General features: G+C 42.9%; 1 protein-coding gene across 5 annotated transcripts in view; it reads right to left on the reverse strand.

The window, feature by feature from the left end:
- nlgn3a (neuroligin 3a) overlaps nt 1-24,863 on the reverse strand; it is a 191,142-nt gene that overhangs the window by 62,235 nt on the left and 104,044 nt on the right. For 3 of the 5 annotated variants that reach the window (XM_078412481.1, XM_078412484.1, XM_078412480.1), the window contains 2 exons: nt 13,955-14,014; nt 8,295-8,444 (listed from right to left, as the gene is read on the reverse strand). In XM_078412481.1, the coding sequence (XP_078268607.1) occupies nt 8,295-8,444; nt 13,955-14,014 (210 nt within the window). The remainder of the gene's footprint in view (nt 1-8,294; nt 8,445-13,954; nt 14,015-24,863) is intronic. The other 2 variants (XM_078412483.1, XM_078412482.1) reach the window with 1 other exon arrangement.

A 24,863-nucleotide genomic window follows, 5' to 3' on the forward strand; every position in this document is an offset into this window, starting at 1 on the left:
AAGGCAAAACGCATGGGCTTAAAGGCAGACAAGCTGCCTGGACCCATTGCCCGTGCCTAAGAGTTTTAAAGAAAGTGGCTACAGAGACACTAGGAAATATTGGTTTACACTTTTCAAACCTCACTAAGGTTACCAGTGGACTGGAAAAGAGCAAATATGACTCCCTTGATTTAAGAAGTGAGGATGGAAATAGGCAGGAAACATTACAAAATGCTCAAATAATCAAAGAAGAAGTAGTTAAAAATGTTGGAGAATTTAATCTAATCAAACTAAATCAACATAGTTTGTTGAAAGACAAATTATGTTTGACAAATCTACTTGTGTTTGAGGGCAGGGCAGATAGAAGAAAAGTTGAAGACGTGGTGTATATGGACTTCCAAAAGGCATTTAACAAGGTGCTGCACAAAAGGTTGCACGCAAGTTAGTGCACAAGGAACTCATGGTACTGAAGGAAGTGTGTTCCCATAGATTGGAAAGTAGTTTTTACGTAGAGTTTGGGATGAATGGGTCTTTTTCAGGTTGGAAAGATGCAACTATTGAAATATCAGTTCAGGGCCATCCATTATTTATTATTTATATTAATAACAAGGAGGGGGCAGAATGCAAAGCATCCAAATTTGCCCATTAAATGAAAATAGGTGGGAAGGTATATTGTGATGAAGTTAGATTGAGTGAATGGGTGAAAATATTTAAATGGAGTTTAATGTAGGAAAGTATGAGTGATGCACTTTAGTAAGGAATCAAAATACAGATTACTATCTAAATTGAAAATTATTACAAGTGGAACAAAGAGGGAGTTAAGTGCTCTTGTGCATAGATCATGCTAGTAGGCAGATACAAGTAATTAGAGGACAAATGACTCAATGTCTTTATAGCAAAGGGGTTAGAGCATAGAAAGAAGGAATTGTGCAGGGCGTTGGTGCAGGCAAACCTGGATTACTGCACACAATTTTCATCCCCTATCCCAAGAAAGGATAAAGGAACATTGGATGCTATCCAAAAGGATTGCAATTCACCAGGCTAATTTCTGGGATGAATTGTTCTATCAAGAGTGGCCAAACAGTTTTTATCTGTACTCTCTGGAATTTAGACAAATGAGGGCTAAATACCTTGAAACATTTACACTCGCAAGGGGGCCTGACAGGTTAGATGTCGAGATGTTTTTACTGGTGAGATAGAATTGAATAAAGGGACATAGCTTCAAAGTAAGGGACTGGACATTTAAAACCAAGACACATAGGGATTTCTTCTCACAGAGGATAGTGAATCCCTGGAAAACTCTATCTCAGAGAGTCATGGGGTTTAGATCATTCAAAGTATTCACAATTCTGATCCACATCTCAGCACACAAAATTATAGATCCTTTATTTAATATATTTTACAGTTGAATTGTAACTTACTCTAAAATCTGGGCTCCTCAAATGGCTTACACCCTTCCCAATTGAAACAATTTCTCTGTACTAATCTAGCCATTGCCTCCCTGTTGAACTCCATGCACCTGTTCACAGTTAATTTCTCAAATGTGCTTTGATGCAGGCTGCCTGTGAACATGGTTATTACACATGACTCATTATTATCACTGGTATAATTTCGTTCAGAATATTGAACTACCCTGACAATCTGTCCACTGTCTTTTACCAAGGCTCGGCATCCTCTGCTTTCCTGGAGTCCCTGCAGGTTCTCAGCAGCACACTTAATTCAGATTTGTTCATGTTCACATTTGGCTGAAGCAGCTGAACAATAGTCAAATACCTGCCGCCACAAAACCTTTGTCCACAGACCTTGCACAATCAGGATTTTCAGCTTGCTTTTGATTACATGAAAGTTTGAGTCATTATTTCTAACATAACATGATATTATATATTGCATTTTTGCAGAAAATCTCAGCAAAGGAAATGTTCATAGCCAGGCTAGTCAAAGAGAGTTAATTATTCTAAACCCAGTTTCATCTCTCAGTCCAAAATCCTGCAGGCAATGGCACTTCTGTAGTTATTATATGCAACAAGGTTTTTGGCTTTCAGGCAAGTTCTTAATCTCCACTGTTCCTTAGTTGAAATAAAATTCCTCAAATATTCTCTAATACCTCTATGATGAACTTTAAATTGATGTGGTTTCTGTTAAGTGAAATATGTTCTTACTGTTCATTCTCACCAGGCTTCTCATGGCTTAATGTACATTAATTAACTGTTGCTTCCGGCTTCTTTGTTGCAAAGGAAAAAATGTCAGCATACCACATTCTCCTCATTTCTGCACCTATTTTCTATGTTTCATAGTCAATGTTCTCTTATTTAGCAACAATGTCATAAATCTCCTCTGCAACCTCTGTGGTCTTATAACATCCATCCTGCAGTGTGGTCACCAGAAATGTTCATATTTTTGTCTTGTTCAACTCAAGCTTAAAGTTCCTGCTCTTATATTCTATGTCTCAGATAAGAAAGGGAATATATGCTTTCCTAAGCACCTTAACACAGTCTTATCGTGTTCAGGTATCTGTGAATATGCTTTCCAGATATTTAAGTTACTATACACTACTTGGTATCCTTGGGCGGCACGGTAGCGCAGCGGTAGAGTTGCTGCTTTACAGCGAATGCAGCGCCGGAGACTCAGGTTCGACCCTGACTACGGGTGCTGCACTGTAAGGAGTTTGTACGTTCTCCCCGTGACCTGCGTGGGTTTTCTCCGAGATCTTCGGTTTCCTCCCACACTCCAAAAGACGTACAGGTATGTAGGTTAATTGGCTGGGTAAATGTAAAAATTGTCCCTAGTGGGTGTAGGATAGTGTTAATGTACGGGGATCATTGGGCGGCACGGACTTGGTGGGCCGAAAAGGCCTGTTTCCGGCTGTATATATATGATATGATATGATATACTATTTAATGTATGCGGTCTTGTTTGCATTACTACATAATTCTGCTGATAGCGGCAATGCTAAAGTTAAAACAGTTGCATTATCCTCATATCTAATCCTCACACTCACATCCCAGTTACCCCTCATCCCACCATCTCTTCTGCTTTAGAAGCTTCAGATGATTTAAGATGCACCACTAACCATTTCTTCCTCCTTGCACTGCAACCCTACCCTCAGGTATTTTTCATTTTAGAAAGCCAAGAATTCTACACTAACAGTTTTTGGATCTTTATCATAAAAGAGTAATAGCTAGAATATTAATTAAACAGTGATGAAGAAACACTGTCATCGATTTCACACTTACAGCATCAAACTCAAATGCTAAAAATACAGATAACTTGGCTGACGTTCTAGGTTTCAGCATAAGCGTTTTATAGCTAGGCTAGGGAGAAGGAGTAGTCTAGGTCTCAGCCAGGAAGGTGCAGTCAAGTTTGGCTGTAAAGATGTGCACATCAATGGTGCACATTACTGAACAGAATGTGCATTCAAATGCTTGGGGTTTGCTCGGGCGACACGGTGGCGCAGCGATAGAGTTTCTGCCATACAGCGCTTGCAGCGCAAGAGAACCAGGTTCGATCCAAACTACGATGGCTGTCTGTATGGAATTTGTACGTTCTCCCCGTGACCGCGTGGGTTTTATGAGAGATCTTCAGTTTCCTTCCACACTCCAAAGATGTACAGATTTGTAGGTTGATTGGCTTGGTATAAGCGTAACAAAAATCTCCCTAGTGTGTGTAGGATAGTGTTAATGTGCGGGGATCGCTGGTCTTTGCGGACTCGAAACGCAGGGCCTGTTTCCGCGCTATATCTCTAAACTAAAGTATCGGCAAACTTGGTGCAATGTCAAGTGGCACAGAGGAATTTAACAGCAAATTGTTGGTGTAATAAACAAGCTGAGGTTGAAGTGAATCTCTTCCAGCTGCAAGATAGTGGCAACTCCATTACCCCCAACAAAATGATGAGGGTTCCGATGCCAACATCTGACCTTTCAATACAGATAATCAGAAACCATACATTGTGTGGATGTCACAGATACTGTGCGAAAGCTTAGGCTTTAGTTACAAAAGGTCTGTTTGCTGCCAGGCTAGCCCAGCCCCCTCGCATCCAAGCTTAACCATCTTGGCTGCAGATAGCAGTGTTTAATGAGGCTTGCAAGGTGTCACAGTGGCCCAGAAACCTGTCCTTCTTAAGATTACTCATGTTGTTGAGATATTCACTGGTAATGTGTCACCGGCTTAGTGGATCACTCAGGGTGACAGCACTCACAAGCCCCCTTGCTGTGCTTGTCATCCATTCAGTTAAACTATTGTCACCATTCTAAAATTTGCATTCTGAAGCCACTAAAAGAGGGCTGCAAAGATGCAATAGCACAGACAGTCGCACAAAAGTCGGAAAATAACACTGAAGGATGATTCATTGGCATTGCCATCAAATATGCCATGACTGGATTTATAAAATTGTTTTGGAACATTTGATTTGTGTTATGGTTTACTGCTGGATTATAAACACTGGGATCACAACAGAGGGGAGATAAGGTTTGGGAATTTTAGACTATAGAATTATAGAGAGAGATACAGCTTGGAAATAAGTGCTTCAGCTCACCAAGTTGATGCCAAACACCAACCACCCACTTACTCTAGTTTAGTTTAGTTTAGTTTAGTTTAGAGATACAGCGCGGAAACAGGCCCTTCGGCCCACGAGTCCACACTGACCAGCGTTCCCAGCACAGTAACATTATCCTACACACACGAGACACATGGAGAGATACAGCACCTGTAGTCGCGATCGAACCCAGGTCTCGGGTGCTGTAAGGCTGCAACTCTACCGCTGTGCCACTGTGCCGCACTAATCCTATATTAATTAAATGTTTTATTCTCCACACATTCTCATCAACTCCCTCTTCGTTCTACCACTCCGCTGCACACAAGGGGTAATTTACAGTGACCAATTAACCTACCATACCACATGTCTTTGAGATGTTGAAGGAATCCAGAGTACCAGCATGCTGGCGCATCGATAGAGCTGCTGCCTTACAGCACCGCAGACCCGGGATCGATCCCGACTACGAATGCTGTCTGTTGGGAGTTTGTACATTCTCCCCGTGACCTGTGTTGGTTTTCTCTGAGATCTCCGGTTTCGTAACAACATTCCAAAGACGTACAGGTTTGCAGGTTAATTGGCTTTGGTAAAATTGTAAATTGTCTCTCGTGTGTGTAGGATTGTGCTAGTGTGTGGCAATCGCTGGTCGGTGGGGACTCAGTGGGCCGAAGGGCCCGTTTCCGTGCTGTATCTCTAAATTAAACTCTAAACTAAACTAAACTACCAAGAGGAAATTCACATGATCACAGGAAGAATGTGCAGATTCCACACAGGTACTGCAGCTCCTGCGATGAGGATTGAACCCGGATCTCTTGGGAGGCATCAAATCCACTAGTTGCACCACTGGGTAGCAACATGTCTATTGTATCGTTGGATGAACCTGGCCAGGAACAAACTCCCCAAGTTGCCTGGACTTTGTTCTCATCATGATAAGGTTGCTCAGCCTTGCAGACTTGCAGATGGCTGCACCATCGGAGACTTGACATCTGCTCTGTTGAGATATTGCAGGCATCCTCCAGAGGTTTGCAGGTAGTAGAATATAGGCACTGCTTTAGCATGCTAATGGTATGCCCTTACAGTTCGCTTAGTAACATGACATCTTAAACATGCTCCCCACTTGTGGGTTGGGCACTGGCACAGTGGGCTAACATGCAGAGGCACGAGTTTAAATCCCATCATGGCAACAGTAGAATTGAAAATCACATAACCAAGTGAACTTGGAATGTACATTTCCAAGTTTACTTAGTCATGTGATTTTCAATTCTAAGTTGTAATATTGATAACAATTATAATCAACAGATCATTGTGAATGCTAAGGCAGCATCTCAGGAGAGAAGGAATGGGTGACGTCTGAAGAAGGGTCTTGACCCAAAACGTCACCCATTCCTTCTCTCCTGAGATGCTGCCTGACCTACTGAGCTACTCCAGCATTTTGTGAATAAATACCTTCGATTTGTACCAGCATCTGCTGTTATTTTCTTACACATTGTGAATGCTAATATTCTCCAGGGAAGGAAGACTGCCATTCTTACTCAATGCAGACTACGTGTGACTCTGGATTCAAATGTGTGGTTGACTCTCAATTGCTCCTCAATCAATTTGGGATGACCAATATAGCGAGTTCTCCCAGCAATGTATACATCTGAAGAATTTATTCTTTATAACATCATACTGTCAACTGATAGCCCTTGCTGACCTGTAACTGTCCTGGTGACTTAGCATCCTAGTGAACTGTTACAGAATGAAGCCAATGTGATAGCAGTCCAGAAAATGGAGTGGATAAGTATTATTCACTTCCAATAGTCATCTCAGAGTTAACTTATGGTGTTCACAAAGCCACATGTATGCAGACAATGACCTGCTGAGAGACAAAAGAATCTGCAGATGCAGGAATCTTGAGTAAAACACAAAGTGTAGGAACTCAGCAGGTCATAAGGTCATAAATGATAGGTGCAGAATTAGGCCATTCGTCCCATCAAATCTACTCTGCCATTCAATCATGGCTGTTCTATCTCTTCCTTCTAACCACATTCTCCTGCCTTCTACTATAACCCCTGACACCCGTACTAATCAAGAATCTATCTATCTCTACCTTAAAAAGATCTATTGACTTTGCCTTCTGTTGCAAAGAATTCTACAGATTCACCACCCTCTGACTAAAGAAATTCCTCCCGATCTCCTTCCTAAAGGAACGTCCTTTAATTCTGAGGCTATGACCTCTAGTCCTAGACTCTCCCATTAGTGGAAACATCCTCTCCACATCTACTCTATCCAAGCCTTCAGGCAGCATTTGTGTAGGAAATGGGGAAGCGACTTCAGACTGAAGAAGGATCCCAACCGGAAACATTGCCTGTCCATTCCCTCCACAGATGTTGCCTGACCTGCTGGGATTTGCACTTTATTTTCCATCTGAACACATTGAAACTTTCAGCATTCAATTCAACAATTTCAGTAACTCACAGATTTTCTATTTTCTTCAGAACTATCCAGCTCTTTTGTACGGTTATCTGTCTGTATTATTAACTATTTTTAAAAAACAAATTCAGGATTATACTTTTGGTTTCACATTTAGACAACTGGTCTGTCTTATATTTTACAGCTTTAATACATCCTTTTGTGTTTTTCTCTCTCTTTAACCTATTAACCAGACAGCTCAGTAAACAGTCATTGCCTGAGTCATCCAAGCTACACCCTATCAGACATATTCTTTGCACCATCTATCCCTCTCTCATGCTCTCCGATTTAAAACTATTTATTTCTTATCTTTGCCATCATTGACAAGAAATGTTAACTGCTGAATGTCCCCAGTTCTTCTGTTTTTAATTACTGTTGTTACACCCCTAGTATTGATCCTTTGTTGTTGTTATTATTTGGACAGTATCAAAATCTCTTTATATTCAGACTGCTTACAGAAAGCAAGAGCATCAATGTATGCCAGAGAATATAAGATAATCTTATATAGGAGCAGGAGTAGGCTGTCCAGAACATATTAGAGTTTGCTTTGTCTTTTGTTAATGTTATACCTCATATCCCTTGATTCCTGTATTCCCATATCCCTTGATTCCTGTAATGTCCCAGAAAATTGTTTCTTGGACATTACAGAACTCCTCCTGCATCTATTTTTCTATGTAAAATTATCAATCACCGTTTCGACCTCTGAGAGAATGCCAAAGATTCATCACTCCTTATAAGGATATATATTTTTCTCATCTCAATCCTAAATGGTTCTAGACTCCTTAGCCAAGGACACGTCATCCCTTCATTCAGTCTGTGAAACCCTGTAAGAATTTTGTATGTTTCGCTGGGATTTTCTCACATTCTTCGAAAATAGAGAGAATATTGCTCTAACCAATCTATCGTCATATGGCCAACTCACTATCACTGGAGCCAATCCAGTGAATCTTTGCTCTAGGGCAGGTATAATATGTCTTGGGTTGGGAGGGCGGCAGCAGAATTAAGTTTGGGGCAATTGCAATAACACTTATGTCATATCTATATCATAGCCTGTCTATATCCAAGTCTGCTCCTAGAGATTGGTGGGAGCAATACAAGAGGCCATCAAATCCAATTTCCCAGGTAACAAAGCAGAATTTTACCAGAGCCATACATTCAAAACAATTTACTAATGTAAATGTCTGTATAACTCCTGAGGCATCAATGGTTTCGTTTTCTCATGCAAGACATTATTTTGGAGCAAAAAGACTTCTGCTGCCTCATCATTTATGCCAGCAGATAATGTTCTTTATTGTCCAAAATGATCAGATTAAATGTAGTTAGTTTTTCTTACCCAGGACACCAACACGGTAGTTGAGGGTGATAACAATGACATTGCCATAGCTTGCCAGTATGCTGCCATCGATCATATTTCCTGTTCCCTCCATGTATGACCCTCCATGAATGTACACCATAACCGGCTTGGGCCCGCTGTCCCGAATATCTGAAAGAGAAGGAACAATAGAAAAGCCAAGTGACATCGCGCTCAGGTCTTGGTCATCATGAACCAATTAAGGTTCAAACACACTTTGATCATTGGAAACCTGCAGCAACTTATCACCTAGCACCAATGTTTCATAAGCAAAGGGCACTAGGAGATTGGGACCACCAGGCACCAACTCACAACAACATGATAATCATTGGGGCTCACTTACTGCATTCACCAGGCACAAATGTGCCACAGTGGAAACCAACATATGATAAATACTGGGCAACAGTACACCTCAATCATCAGGCATAAGTAAATGTGCCAGCAGTCACACTACAGATACCAGGTGTTAAGTTCCGAGCTAACTGAGTGCAGATGGAAAATCAATGATAGCATGGTGAAATTTTTATGCTTAGAAAATTTGTAAATTGTAAAGACAGATTGCAATAAATCAGTTTAAAATAATGTGAAATTTAGATGGTGGGTTGCTCTCATTGATAGCTTCCTGTTCAGCAAATAATGCTGAACAATGAACGGATTGTCACTCTGTCAGTTCTGACCAGAGCAGTTACTTCCCATGTTTTATTTGTCTTGTAGACTCTTCATTGAGTTTCAAGGTGATATTTAGCATTAGAGAATGGTGCTGCAATTTATGCTGTTAGTCATTATATTCACCAATCTCAGAAATAATGGAACCCCATTTGAAATTGATCTAAAATTTAAAACACGTTGGTTTCAGTCGGGACGGTATGTCATAGCTGGCAATTTCAAACCCAAATGTGCAAAATAATATGTGTATCTACAGGCAACAGTCATTATTCAAAACTTTGACAATTATGATACTTTCTCATGACATAACTACATTGTGTTACAATTGTCGAATGCTAGTAATTAACAGCATTGGGTTTATTGTTTGAAGAACAAAAGTCTCAACGGGGCAAAGAAATGCCAAAATATCTGAAAAGGTAGTAACTCCAGTAGAGGGGAGAAAACCTAAACAAAAACTGGAAAAAAATCAAGAGCCTTATAATAAGTTACAGACAAGTGTATAATTGAGATGACAGATATTTTGTTGATATCACAATGGATTTCCAAGGGTGTTGGACAGGCTAGAATCTAATTATCCATTTTAGATAATATTGATCTTAATACTTGATCTTTGAAGCCAGGTTTTGCCCAATAACAATTTTCTAGGATTTAGTACACTGACATCCAAATCGAATTTTAAATAATCTTCAAGAAACAGGGATTTATAATTCCTTGAATGAGATGAAAGGAATCTCAATTAACCAGTCACCCTGCTCCCAATCATTATCAAATATGTATTTCTCAATTACGTATTCCTCCCATGGTTGAGAAGCCTCACAAAGCACAGTGTCTGAAATTGGCCTGAAGAAACATTTTATTGGCACAGTGAAAATAAAGTCCTTTCAGTCATTTTTGTCAGTGATACAAGTCACAGTCTGGTGCTTGACTGTTAAATAAGTGAACGTTAGAGTGGATTGTGGGGTAACAGAGAGGAAGAAAAGGGGAAACATTCTGGAGAGGATAACCCTACATTGTATTTTCTGCTTTTGTGGGCGGCAACATTTACATGTTGGGTCTGACGGAACAAAATCAAATTATCTTTGAATATAACAGCAAAATGGTGGCTATGTTCTCACATTGTTCCAAATATTAATTACTCAAGAGTCACTGCACTCCCTTTTCACCCCATTGCCCCTCCCCCAACCCACTCCCGCCAACTTAGGCACCTGGTATCAGTGTATGTCTGCAGCAAGCTCTCATGGTTTTTATACATGCACAACAGACATTGAACACCAAAGTGTAGACACACGAAACACAGGCAAGGGTAGAAGGGGTAGAAGGGTAGAAGGGGTGTGCACAAAGAGATGACGGATCAGTAACTGCTGTGGACATCAAGTAACAGACAACAGCCACTGTTGAACGGAATGAATGATGGAGGGGATGGGGAATTCCATTATTGGCTGCCTCTTTTGTCATTCACAGATGCAGGCTATCACCTACCTGGAAAACATGCTGTTTCACATGTTGTTCTCTCACAGCCCACCTTGCTTTATCCTCCTGACAAGGCTACCTAAAAGCTCGGCTTTTCAGATTGTGGCTGAAGCACAGTCAGCCTCAAAGTCATCCTGAGAAGGGCGTTATAATCAGCAACGAAAATGGCAAAGAATTTATCAAACAGGCAATTCCTTCAATTTTCCTATGACAGTGCAGGAAGCTTTTAATACCAGTTACCATATTTTTTGCCGAAGTATTTCATACTGTAACACACAAATGTTTTGGGGATTTTGAATACTTTTTCAACTGAGACATCTGTATTCAATCTCCTCCTTCATGAGTGACCATTCTAATCTCAGCTAAGGTGAACACAAAGCAGTATAAAGCTTGCTGTGTCTAAACTAGACATTAATTGATAGGTAATGAACAAGTCATTTGCTTCAAGCCTATGGCTGATAAGACTCACATTAAACACAGTGGGGACTGTGCCTAATGCACATATAGTGCTATATTTTGTGTGCCCCACAAGAGGTTGCGTATATTTGACAATTTGTGTACATTTATGAATTTCAAAGCAAGAACATATGCAAAGGAGATAAAAGACTGACCGACAATGATGGTGCAGATTTCAAGCTTACATTCATTACAATCCTACCATTATTCCTATTTGTAGAACTCAACAGTTATTTTCCCAACTACAATTTGTAATGCTAATATCCAATTTAAAGATGAAGACAGAAGGCGGGTAATTTTCACCTTCGAAGTGCGTGAGAAGAGACTGTGATCCCAGTTTAGCACCCTATCTATGAAGGTGAAAATTCCCCCGGGATCACCGCAACATAAAATGTCTCTTCCCACCCACAAGCTGACACTACACCAACTCTGAGAACACCCAGCGCTCATTGTGACCTGCAAGACATGCTTCGTGTAGGATCATAGAGTTATACAGCCTTTTAGTCCAATTTTCCCACACCGGCCAACATGTCCCATCTACTCCAGTCCCACCTGTCTGCATTTGGTCCATATCCCTCTAAACCTGTCCTATCCACGTACCTGTCAAAATGTTTCTTAAACGTTACGATAGTACCCACCTCCTCTGGCAGCTCGTTCCATGCACCCACCACCCTTTGTTTGGAAAAGTTACCCCTCAGGTTCCTATTAAATCTTTCCCCATTCACCTTAAACCTATGTCCTCTGGTTCTTGATTCCCTCACTGGGCAAGAGACTACCGGTCTATGTCTCTCATGATTTTCTACACAATACAATATCTTCAATATACATACCTACACATGGACCACCAGTAATACATTTTTCAAAGATTCACATTTACACATGCAATTTCCACAGGGGCCTTCACATTCATATAATAGACAACAAGAGGCTGGAGTCATATCTTTCTCTTTCCTCTCCTATATCTTTTGGTCCAATTGTATGTTGAGATTTATTGCCCGTCGCAACAACCTTTTCGCCTGAGATAAATGATTTTACTTCTCTGCCACTGCAGCCTGCGCAAGCAGTTTTCACTCAGCCAGATTACAAAACCTTTAAAACGTACGTAAGATGTGTTTCTCTATAACAGCATTTCATTGTTAACCTCAGGTGGGCAGCTGATGGATTTTTCTGACGCTAAAGGCCATACAATATTTTCAAGGATCTAGACAAGAAGCCATCAGTTGCTTTTTAATGCTGCGCGCATGATCAAGTACAACATGCAGTATCGAGTCACATGCTCTATTAATCCCAGCAGTTCAATGCCAAACAAATCATTAAAGGGGGCAGCGTGATACACTGCTTAATTACACCACTCCTCGAGGTTGGGGATGCTGGGGAGGCAGAGAAACATTATATCGTCAGCATCCCAATCATGAGGCAAATACTATTAGCACCACATTGTCATTTGAGATCTTCAGGTTATATCACAGAAACACACACGCACATATTCTTTCTTTCTTTCTTTTTCTTTTTTTCTTTTTTTCTTTCTTTCTTTCTTTCTTTCTTTCTTTCTTTCTTTCTTTCTTTCTTTCTTTCTTTCTTTCTTTCTTTCTTTCTTTCTTTCTTTCTTTCTTTCTTTCTTTCTTTCTTTCTTTCTTTCTTTCTTTCTTTCTTTCTTTCTTTCTTTCTTTCTTTCTTTCTTTCTTTCTTTCTTTCTTTCTTTCTTTCTTTCTCTCTTTCTCTCTCTCGCTCTCTCTCTCTCTCTCTCTCTCTCTCTCTCTCTCTCTCTCTCTCTCTCTCTCTCTCTCTCCCTCCCTCCCTCCCTCCCTCCCTCCCTCTCTCTCTCTCTCTCTCTCTCTCTCTCTCTCTGACACGTACACACAGACAGATCCTGAGTGACACTGAATGTTTAAATTCAAATTAAACACCTAACTAGTCAGAATTTATGGTGAAGGAAAGATCCTTTCTGCCCTTGTCTTTTAATATGAAAGATTTATTGGCAGCGAGAGCATCATCTTTTAATTATATGCTGTCCTTGCGCACATGCAATATTATAATTCAATTCAAATGTTTACAATTGCATTATATTTCAGAGTTATTTTCGTCGATGCAGTTTGGGCAAGATTTGCAGAAGGTCTCTGGTATTTGGAGGCATATTCGATTAGAACAAATCTTCTTTCAATTTCTCACCAGATTATTGAAGGAAACGATGATAAAACGCTACAAGGTCAGACCAATGACTGTATTTGAACGAGGACAGGAATCCGCACTCAATAGGTCGGTCTCCAGGCTCAGCAGAACAACCAACGCGAGATGGAGTTTGGTGTTTTGTTTTAGGGAGATTCTTTACCCTCACTCATGCTTGAGAGTGACAAAGGCCTTGTATCTACCCAGCCTCCCAGGTGGACAACGTTGTACACATTAGATAGCTCCAGAAAGAAGGTGGAAAGTGTTTTTACTGGAAGTTATGAGGACCAAAATCCATGTAAAAGAAAATCGTAAATAACTTCACAGTTTAAAACAAAACTGGAGCAGAAGCAAAAAACCAAGGGGGTGATTATGAGAGGAATGTGTCCTGGGCCCTCCAGACAGTGAAACAGCCAGACAATGCTAAGATTGGATGTTACTAAATGTTACTAAATGTTACTAAATGCTATCATTTATATTTCCCATTGGTGCAGCTTTATTTCAACCACATCAATACAAACTTCAATCATTTAATCTTTCCCTTTATAAAAAACTCCAAAGACGTACAGGTATGTAGGTTAATTGGCTGGGTAAATGTAAAAAGTGTCCCTAGTGGGTGTAGGATAGTGTTAATGTACGGGGATCACTGGGCGGCACGGACTTGGAGGGCCGAAAAGGCCTGTTTCCGGCTGTATATATATGATGATGATGATATGATGATAAAAACATGTACTGCGTGGAAAAATACACTGTCAGATTGAGGGGAAAAAAGTGCAAGGAAACATGCACAATGTCACCTTAAAAATCTCCCCCAAAAAAAGAAACTTAAAAAATCAAGGATTCTGTTCTGCATTCATGCACCATTTTTGAGAACCGAAAAATACCTTCATCTTCATCGCCATCATTATCAGCAAGATCATCGCCCTGTTTCTTTGCGTTGGCCCCTAGAATCGAAATGAGGAAAGACAAGGTGAAAGGAAACAAAAAAATCCAAAAATATCACGTCTGTGAATACCATTCTGTCAAAGATCATTTGCAGAAACAAAGAACCTGAAATTTATTAATTAAATGTATCTCTCATCTCAAAAATGTCAATTTCTGTGATTGCATAGCCTGGTATCATTCATATTTTCAAATGAAATCTTTTAACGTGAAATACCTACTGGTCCACGAGAACTGCAGGCCCAGCTCTCTGACTGAGAGGTGACAGACCTTTACAAGAAGTGCCATCTGGCAATGCACCTGGCACAGTTATGAGTAGGTATCTCTTTACTCAGTAATTGAAAAGCAAAGCACTGTAGGTGCTGAAAATTGGAAAGGTAGAAAATGCCAGGAATTCTCAAAGGGTCAGGAAGCATCAATAATGGAAGAAACAGAGTTAAACTGAATGGAAGCAATGATTCTCTCATCACAGATGCTGTCTGATCTCTTGAGAACCTTCAACTTTTTCAGTTTTTATATCTGTTAACTCAGTCCTGATTACAAGACACTGGACCACAGCCATTAACCATGTAATGGGTTGTAGGAAAGTTGAAAACAACATCAGCTGTAAGTCTCTGCGTTAAGAGTACCAGTTCACATCTTTTGGTTCATACAACATTAAACTGTTTTACTGCATATCCTCATTTCCAATCCTTAATCCCACAATAAATTTTACAGTTAATCAGAAATTTGGACATGACATTCAATGGGATTTCCACTGGTGATTCCCAAATGATGAACAGCCAGTGGTTCTTGGGGGAGGTGTGCATGAGACTGCCATTAATCGGGAACTTTGAACAGCATCATAAATAAAACTGGAACTAACAACTGGAACAGTGGCATAAATAATAAAACAGTCAAATGCTGCAGTTAATGATTCACTTATTGCCTCTGCAAAGTCATTCTATCATTACAAATTAGAAATAGGATTGAATATTTCCAAGCTCACAGTCAAGACTTAGAATAATATTGCTGCATTTTTTTCATTTTTACTGGGGAAAAATATTTGAAACTTCCTAATTCCTGTGGAATTGTGTACATGCCTTTACCACAAAGGATGCAGAGGCATAAGGAGGCAGCTCATTGTCACCTTGTCAAGTGCAATTAGAGATTAGCAATAAATGCTGAACATGCCAATTATGTCCATATCTCCTATGTGAAAAAAATTAGTAATTTCCTAACCTGCTTTGTCCTTCTCTGTTCTTACCTCATAGTAAACTGTTAACTCTCTATACTTCGCTCAAGGTCACTGTAATTTGAAAATTACTAAGATTCTGGGACTTCAGAATAAACTCTGGGTACGGGGCTCTACTTGTCTCCTCTAACCTGTCGCAAGCAAAAAGGCAATAAGTGGTATCAGACGTGCAGGCAGCACTAGAACATCAACTGGTAAGAGTGGAGGCAATCTCCCAGCTGCTGATCTCAGATGTTTTTTGCACATAAGTAAGATGATTTGGCCCTGGTCACTTATTAAAACCAATGGAACCAAATTTGCCAGGTAGCATAAGATGCACAACTTTTACTTTTGCATTTATTTTTAGCACCGGTGATGAAAGATCAGTTTCTCATTGTCCTCCAGCTCTTGGTCAGTACACTGATGAAGGGAGTCTGAAGACGTCAGCACATTTTGCATGGAGGGGCAAAATCAGAGCTGAAGAACGTTTCCAATGTTGGGGAGAATATCCTGGGCCCTTTCATACATTGCTGCTCATAAAATGTTTGCTTGGGAACTCTGGATTAGATTCACATAGAAAGCAAGACAATTGGAGTGTGTAGCCTGAAATGGTTCTCAGGGTCAGCAAAATGCAGACATTCCCAGGTGTGCTCTCAGTCCCTATAAACGAGCACAGGCACTCACTTTGGCTTTGTCACCCACTGGTGAAAGGAAATGAGAACACCAGGAGCAGGGAATAAGTTCCTCTGCTCTCCTACAACAACCAAATCAAGTGTGAACATTTGGCTGCTGATAGCTATTTCCAAACACTTCTGTAACAGTGCCTACAGCTAAGTACACTCTGCACAGAATTCTCACATCATGATTCTCTAGCCGATGTGTTCAGAGTATAATATCTTGCTTGGAATGCTATAATCTGCAAGATGATATCACAATACTTTCCTTGTGCTTTATAGTTATCCCACAACATGCTGGACAAGTCCTTCTGCGTATATATTATGTTCTTGGGTGTCACGCTCAGTAAAAATTCTTACAATGATAGCAAACATTGAGCTTATCCCAGGGAGAATACCTCGCAAACTAGAGAAGCAATGATAACCATTTGCACCCAGTGTCAAAAATCAGTATGAAGCTCAATTACAATCACATTGCAGCACATCTTTTGCAGATATATGCTTTCTTTGAACAAAATATTGCAAGTAAACATTTCCTGAAGAAGGGCTTAAAATACAGAACAATACACTCTTGCCATGACATCTGACCCTAGAGGAACAGTGTGGGAAAATACTCAATAGTAACATGAGTGGCTTGAAAATTGTAAGTGGCCCAATTTTGGAGGTAGCACAGCTAAAGCAGCCTACCCTAACAATGGCCTCAAGAGATCAGAATGACAATAAATAATGTATGTTGTAGCAAGGAGCATAACAATATTCTGAATGTTGTTTTTTAGCAGAATGTACAATTGAAGGCTAGTGTTATTTTTACCAAATCTTCCACTCCATGAGGGGATACATTTTCATCTGTAAAAATCTATGGGGTGGGAGTTAAAGCTATAGATAATCACAGCATGGGGGGAAAACTTGTAAAAGTCCACCAATATATACACTTGATCGTGACATATGAGTGTGCACTGACTCTATTCAAGAAAAGCAGTGGTTATCAATTCCAAAATATTAATTGTTTGATGACAACAATGATTTAGCTTTTGCAGTTTGTTTTCCAGGCTTGCAAGTGAAAGCAAAGCATGACTGCCCAACTGTTGGGAGCAAAGACCAAACAGGACAAGGACAGTAAGTACTAAATCTTCACAGCCTCCTTCTTAGCCAGCATGTACAAAAGACTAGTGCTAATGCTTGGGGGTTCTTTTGACAAGTTACAAGTTTACAAATTTGACCTGCACAGCAGAATGCTGGTCATTCAGGTCAGGGTGGCTCCACTGATGCTGTGTGTTGTTTTTGACTTCATAGAAGGACCAAAATGACCAAGAGCAGAAGCAGCATGGACACCATTTCCATAAGCAGCAGTACACAGCATCTGCACCAGCAGAAGCATCAACAATTGCTGCTTCCAGATCTTGAGGTCCATAGGAAAGAGAATACAACAACAAGGATACATCAGCAAGAAGCCATATCCAACAAACTTCAAAAACAATTGTAAGCTCTCAAATGTTGTGGATCAAGATGGGCTGGCAGCTGTCAGTTAGAGTCATAGAGTCACAACAACGTGGAAACAAGCCTTTCGGTTCAATTTGCCCACACCGATCAACATGTCCCATCTACAGTAGTACCATCTGACAGCTTTTGGTCCATAGTTCTTTACAAATAAACACGCTCATCTTTAAGAATTGGAACCAACTTTTAAACGTTGTGGCACAGGCAAGGATAAGGGCCCTAGGGCATTGCTTTGTTTGATGGCAGGATCAAACTCGAGTGGGAATACTCGAGTGAGGAATAAAGTGGGAATGTGAAGAACTTCCCTTCATTGTTCATTACTTAATTTGCTGTCTATAAGGGTGTTGGAAACAGAACCAATGAATGCCTTCAATTGGGAATCGCAAATGCTATTGAGAGAATAATTTACAGAGGTACAGGAAATAAGAGACAAAGAATGGTATGGATTGGATTGCTGCCCTAGAAATCAGCAGATACTAGGACTGAATTTTCTTCTTCTGTACTATGATGTTTCAATGATTCTATATGCACTATATGGTGGTGGAAGGAGACATAAATGTCAATTTCTCATTTGTTGCTACTCTTAATGAGTGCTCCACAACTAACATGCTAACTCATGCCCCAAAGACTGCATATGCCTTTGCATAAACACAGATATTTTGAGAATGCTGGCCAGAAGTCTCTCAGCAATGAGACCATAGATCTGAATAGGCCTCATTTCCCTTTGCCAGAAAGCTGCATCACACACAAGTACAAATAAGGATTCATATTTGTGTATCGTGTACTTGGCAGTAAATACAATTTTTACATTGGTTCTCATTAAATTTGGAACCATCTTTTGAGCACTTTCTTGTGTTCCCCAGCTTTGGGTTTTGGTTAGGAAGTAGCATTTTCACTTATGATTAATATTACGATGTGATTTGTACTAAAGTAAATTGGTATCTGTGAAATGTTTGCCCAAGGTTGAGTGGCTGAATTGTTGTGTATGGGTGAGGGGAATGGATTTTGCACATGGCGAGATTGGTGGAATGTGAAATGTTCAATAATGAAGGCACCTGAGCAGCAAAGCACACTTCTGAAAGGTCTTGACCCCAAACGTCACCTATTCTTTTTCTCCAGGGATGCTGCCTGATCCGCTGAGCTACTCCAGCATTTTGTGTCTATCTACTGCTGATCTGTTAGCCGCACAATGTTTCATTTATTTCTGCCCTTCTTCAAAATTCCTCCTGCATTTTCACACTTCACACCTGTTCCAACTGGAACTGAGCACTCCTTTCTACAAGCAGTTTGGACCCAGTCTCTGCATACAGAAGGATGCCTCCAGAATATAAATTATATCTATGGCTTACTAATGGCCTCTGGCTTGTTACATAGCTCTTACTGCATTGTTCTTTGGCCTTGTTTTTGAGTTCTTCACAGGTGTCATCTGCCTTATTTTATGCGTCTATCTCTCTTTTGCAAACAGCTAGCCAGTAAGTATTTTTAAGACCTCCATCATCTACAACCATCTTATTTTATGTGCTTGCTGGTACAAGACTCACCGCCAAGTAAACCAGATGTTCAAGCTTAACTAGGATCCAATAAAATAAGCATGGCTTTAACTGGAACCTCCTGAGGCTTTGCTGGAATAATTTACTGGATTTTACAGACTGTATCTAACAAGTGCTCAAGTGACAATGTCTTGTTTGCCAGGATGGCAACCAGCAGTTCTTCTCCTTAGTAGCTGTGTGTGATATATTTGGAGTCTTTGACTGGTTGCAATCATTGCAGGAGTTATCTTCAGTTTAGTTTACTATCACATGTACTGAGATTCAGTGAAAAGCTTTTGTTGGATGCTAACCAGTCAGCGGAAAAACAATACATGATTACAATCGAGCCATTTACAGTGTAAAGATACATGATAAGGGAATAGCGTTAAGTGCAAGGTAAAATCTGGTCAAAGACAGACTGAGGGTCACCAATGAGGTAGATAGTTCAGGATCGTTCTCTAGTTGTGGTAGGATGATTCAGTTGCCTGATAACAGCTGGGAAAAAACTGTCCCTGAATCTGGAGATGTGCGTTTCACACTTCTATACCTGTTGCCCGATGGGAGAGGGGAAGTGGCGGCGCCTAACGGCTGCGGCTCGCTAGCAGTCTATTCGTCTTTTTTCCTTTTTTTTTGTTGTGTGTCGGTGTTGGGATGGTTTTTGTATTTGTTTTGGTTGTGTATGTGTGGGGGGGGGTGGTGGTGTGGGGGGGGGGTGTGGGGGGGGGTGGTGGGGGGGGGTGGGGGAAACTTTTCTCTTCCTCACGGCGCGGGGTGCGGCTCGGCTGCGGGGCCTAACATCGCCCGGTGCGGCTCGGCCGCTGGACTTTACATCGCCCGGTGCGGCTCGGCCGCTGGACTTAACAGTGCCCGGTGCAGCTCGGCTGCGGGGCCTAACATCGCCCGGTGCGGCTCGGCCGCGGGACTTTACATCGCCCGGTGCAGTTCGGCCGCGGGACTTTTCATCGCTGGTGCGGCTCGGCTGCGGGACTTTACATCGCTGGTGCGGCTCGACCACGGGACTTAGCTGCGCAAGGCTTGGTCGCGGGGCCTTTCATCGCCCGGCTCGGCCGTGAGACGTTTCAGCGCCCGGTGCGATTCGGCCGCGTGGACTTCCACCCCCTTGCGGGGACTATGCGGGTCGGTCGGGGACGAGCTGTCTGTCCGTGGGCGTGGGGAAGAGAGTGAAAGTTTTGTTGCCTCCATCACAGTGAGGGGGTGTTTGGAGTCACTGTGATGGACGTTTGTGTTGGGGTTATGTGTCTTGTGTTCTTTTTTTGTATGACTGCTATGTAGTTTCGTTCGGTACCTCGGTACCGAATGACAAATAAAGCTCTGTTATACTGTTATACTGTTATTGTACTGAGCTCAACTGTCTTCAGTTATTTTATCATCAAAAGTAGAGATGCCCACTAATGATTATATAGCTCTTTGTTTCATTTACAACCCCTTGGTGCATTAATGCAGCATAACTTGGATAATACTGAGACTTGATTTGATGAGTAAGTAATGTTTACATCATAAAAGTGCAAGACAAAGATCAGCTCCAATAAATTATAGTCCAACCACTGCTCCTTGGCAGAATTACTATTATTGGATCCATCATTTGTCAACACCCTGGGGGTTAGAGTTAGAATTAGTTTAGGACAAAATTTTGTCACACCTGCCACACCTCCAGACAATTGAGACTCTCTCCACATTCCTCCCCTGATCTAATCATGAGTTACACCTGCATTCACTCTCCTCCCCTCATCAGTCAAGGGTTATATGCCTATCTACATTCACTCCCTGCTGACTAATCAGTTCTGTATTCAGTCGGTTATGTTTGCATTTGGATTTTGGTTTTCTCCTTGACTTGTGGCGGGACTGTCGTATGTTGAAAGGCTGGAGCGATTGGGCTTGTATACACTGGAATTTAGAAGGATGAGGGGGGATCTTATTGAAACATATAAGATAATTAGGGGATTGGACACATTAGAGGCAGATAACATGTTCCCAATGTTGGGGGAGTCCAGAACAAGGGGCCACAGTTTGAAAATAAGGGGTAGGCCATTTAGAACGGAGATGAGGAAGAACTTTTTCAGTCAGAGGGTGGTGAAGGTGTGGAATTCTCTGCCTCAGAAGGCAGTGGAGGCCAGTTCGTTGGATGCTTTCAAGAGAGAGCTGGATAGAGCTCTTAAGGATAGCGGAGTGAGGGGGTATGGGGAGAAGGCAGGAACGGGGTACTGATTGAGAGTGATCAGCCATGATCGCATTGAATGGCGGTGCTGGCTCGAAGGGCTGAATGGCCTACTCCTGCACCTATTGTCTATTGTCTATTGTCTATTGTCTGGGTGTGCATGCATTTGAGTCCTCTCAATTCCTGAGCCTTCTGACAGATTAGTTGGCCAGTATGGACTTGGCAGGCAATCCTGGTCAGCCCGACGAGAGATTGAGGATTTATAGACTCGTTTACGCAGGGCTGTTCAACACCAAGGCTCCACTCTCGGCGCTCATGAGGCTCGACTAGACCAACTTACTAACTTGAATAGACTAACTTACTTATACTACCCAGCGGTTAACAACCAGTGTCAACCAGCATCTGGTACACTTCGCACTGCTGCCAGATCCTCCCGACTCAGCTGCTGCCTCTCTGCCTCTGTCCACTCCTAGCCTTATCCAGTCCATTAGGGAACCAGTTCTTTCTACCTGGGAGAGGTACCATGGCGATCCAACTACCTACAGGTCCTTTTTGGCTCAGTGCTCCTTGGTATTTGAGCTACGACCGTCCTGCTGCAGCACAGCATGCTCCAAGGTTGCTGATGCCATCTCCCTGCTGCCTGGACGTGCTTCAGCCTGGGGTACAGCTGCCCGGGCGAGACAGCTAGATTTCTGTCAGGACTTTGCCCATTTTTCGGCTGAGCTGGGAAGGATTTTCGACCACCCTTTAGTAGGAAGAGAGGCAGCCCAGAGGATGCTGCATCTCCACTCTGTTGCTGATAACGCCATTGACTTTAGGACCACGGATACAGATAGAGCAGTTGGTGTGATACTGCTCTGCTCAGTGTCTTCATTCATGCCCTCAACGAGAACTGAAGGATGAGTCGGCCTCTCGTGACCTCTCCTCTGATCTGGACTCGCGGATTGCTGTAACCATCCGGTTAGATAACCAGCTCCAAGAGGGAAAGCGAGCCAGGCTATCAACAGCTCTTTACCAGTCACCTAACCCTTCACACTGCTCTTGTCATAGTGAACCTATTGTTCCACTTCCCTCTGAAGCTAGAAACCTCACACATCCCGGCCCTGATCCAGTGGTGGTGGAGCCTCTGCAGATTGGCCGCACCAGGCTGAGCGAGGCCGAGCGCCTGAGACGTATACGGGGGAGGGGTTGTCTCTACTATGGAGTTTCTGGACATTTCATCGCTGCCTGCCCAGTAAAAGCCAACAGTTAGAGAGGGATTATGAGTGAGCAAAGTTTATTTCCCTCCTCTTTCCACTGGACTCGCTCCTGTCACTGTACTCATTGGAAACAAGTTGTTGAAACTCGATGCTCTCATTGACTCAGGGGCACTGATGATAGCTTCATTGATATCACTCTAGCTCAGAAACTCCAGATTCCCACAGTAAGGGTAGGAGCCCCGGCAAGCCAGTGCACCTGATGGACAACCATTGGTATGACCTCACTCACTATGCTCCCACTAGAACTTTGTGTTAATGGTAACCACCGGGAGAGCATTCAGTTGCTCTTACTAAACTCACCTCGTGTTCCAGTTGTTCTGGGTCGGCCTTGGCTGACAACTCACAATCCCACTGTCAACTGGTCCACTGGCAAGATCTCCACTTGGGGGCAACATTGTCACCTTAATTGTCTTCGCTCCGCTTGCCCTCCACTCACCTCTGTCTGTTGTTCCTAGTGACTATCCTGACCTGTCCAAGGTACCATCCGAGTATCAAGACCTGAAAGAGGTTGTTTGCAAGTCCCAAGACACCTCTTTACCTCCTCACTGCCCTTATGATTGTGCCATTGACCTATTATCCGGTACACCTTCACCCTGCGGTTGTCTGTATTCGCTCTCTGCTCCTGAGATCGACTCCATGGAGAGAAACATTTCTGAGTCTCTGGCAACTGGTATAATCCATCCATCCTCCTCTCCCACCGGGGCAGGATTTTTCTTCGGGAGTAAGAAGGATGGCAGCCTTCGCACTTGCATTGATTATCAAGGCTTGAATGACATCACTGTCAAGAATAGTTACCCCTTGTCAGTCATCTCCTCTGTCTTCAACTGCCTGCAGCATGCCACCATGCTCACTAAGCTGGATCTGTGTAATGCCTACCGCTAGGTTGCATCAAGGAAGGAGAAGAGTGGAGAACAGCCTTGAACACACCCAGCGGGCAGGGCCGTCTTTACAGCATTATGGGCCCCGGGCAAAGGAGTGTACTGGGGCCCCTACGACAACTACTCACAGGAATAAAAATGTAAATGGTCGATAAAATGGGGCCCCTATGCTCGTGGGGCCCCGGGCAAGTGCCCATCAGGCCCATGCGTTAAGACGGCCCTGCCAGCGGGCATTACGAGTACCTCCTGACATGTTTGGCAGTCTTCCAGGCCCTGGTCAATGATGAGCTCCGTGACATGCTGAACCGGTTTGTCTTCATGTACCTGGATGACATCCTCGTCTACTCTGGCTCTGCATCGGAACATACCCGTCTCGTCCTGCAGCAGCTATGGGAGAACCAGCAGTTCGTCAAGGCAGAGAAGTGTGAGTTCCACCAGCCCAATGTGTCCTTCCTGGGATACTTCCTCTCTGCTGGCCATGTCAGATGGATCCAGGAAAGGTGAGAGCGGTGGTAGATTGGCCTGAGCCAACCTGTAGGATGGAGTTACAACGCTTCCTCGGCTTTGCCAATTTCTACCGCTGCTTTATCCGCAACTACAGCATCCCGGCTGCTCCTCTCATTGCTCTCGCGTCTACCTCCATCACGTTTGCCTGGCCTCCAGCTGTTGAGGGGGCATTCCAGGATCTTAAGCAACGCATCACTACTGCCCCCATCCTGGAGCATCCTGACCCAGCCCGTCAGTTTGTGGTGGAGGTTGATGCCTCTGATGTTGGATTTGGGGCGATGCTTTCCCAACACTCCTCCAAGGACCAGAAGATGCACCCCTGTGCCTTCTTCTCTCGCCGCCTCTCCCCGGCTGGGAGGAATTATGACATCGGCAACGGAGAACTGCTGGCAGTGAAACTGGCTTTGGAGGAGTGGAGACATTGGATGGAGGGCACTGAGCAACCATTCCAAGTCTGGATGGACCACAAGAACCTAGAGGACCTGCGTTCAGCGATGCGACTTAACCCTCGTCGAGCCCGGTGGGCCCTGTTTTTCAGCATGTTGAAATTCACCTTGTCATACTGCCCTGGGTCCAAGAATGTCAAGCTCGACTCCCTCTCCCGCCAGTTCAGTTCTGACCAGGACAACCATTCCCATGAACCCATCCTGCCTCCCACCTGCCTAGTGGGCTCCATCACCTGGGAGATCGAGACCACAGCCTGCAATGCCCAGCGTCATCACCCCGATCCTGGATATGGACTCCCCAATAAATTATTTGTCCCGGACTCTGCTTTCTCTGAAGTACTCCAGTGGGCCCATTCCTCCAATCATGCCTGTCATCCTGGCATCGGCCTCACTCTCTATCTGCTGCGCCAGCGGTTCTGGTGACCCACCATGGAAGCCGACACCCGATTTTCGTCGCCGCCTGTTCTGCCTGTGCACAAAGTAAGATTTCCCGTCAGCCTCCCTCTGGTCTCGTTCATCCTCTGCCAGTTCGCGCCGTCCCTGGTCCCACATCGCCCTGGACTTCATCATCGGCTTGTCTCGGTCCAAGGGGTATACTGTTATTCTAACCATTGTTGACCAAGGCTGCTCATTTCATTCCTCTTCCCAAGCTCCCATCTGCTCCCTGCTCAG

This window comes from Rhinoraja longicauda, chromosome 15 (assembly GCF_053455715.1).
Source record: "Rhinoraja longicauda isolate Sanriku21f chromosome 15, sRhiLon1.1, whole genome shotgun sequence".
Taxonomy (NCBI): Eukaryota; Metazoa; Chordata; class Chondrichthyes; order Rajiformes; family Arhynchobatidae; genus Rhinoraja; species Rhinoraja longicauda.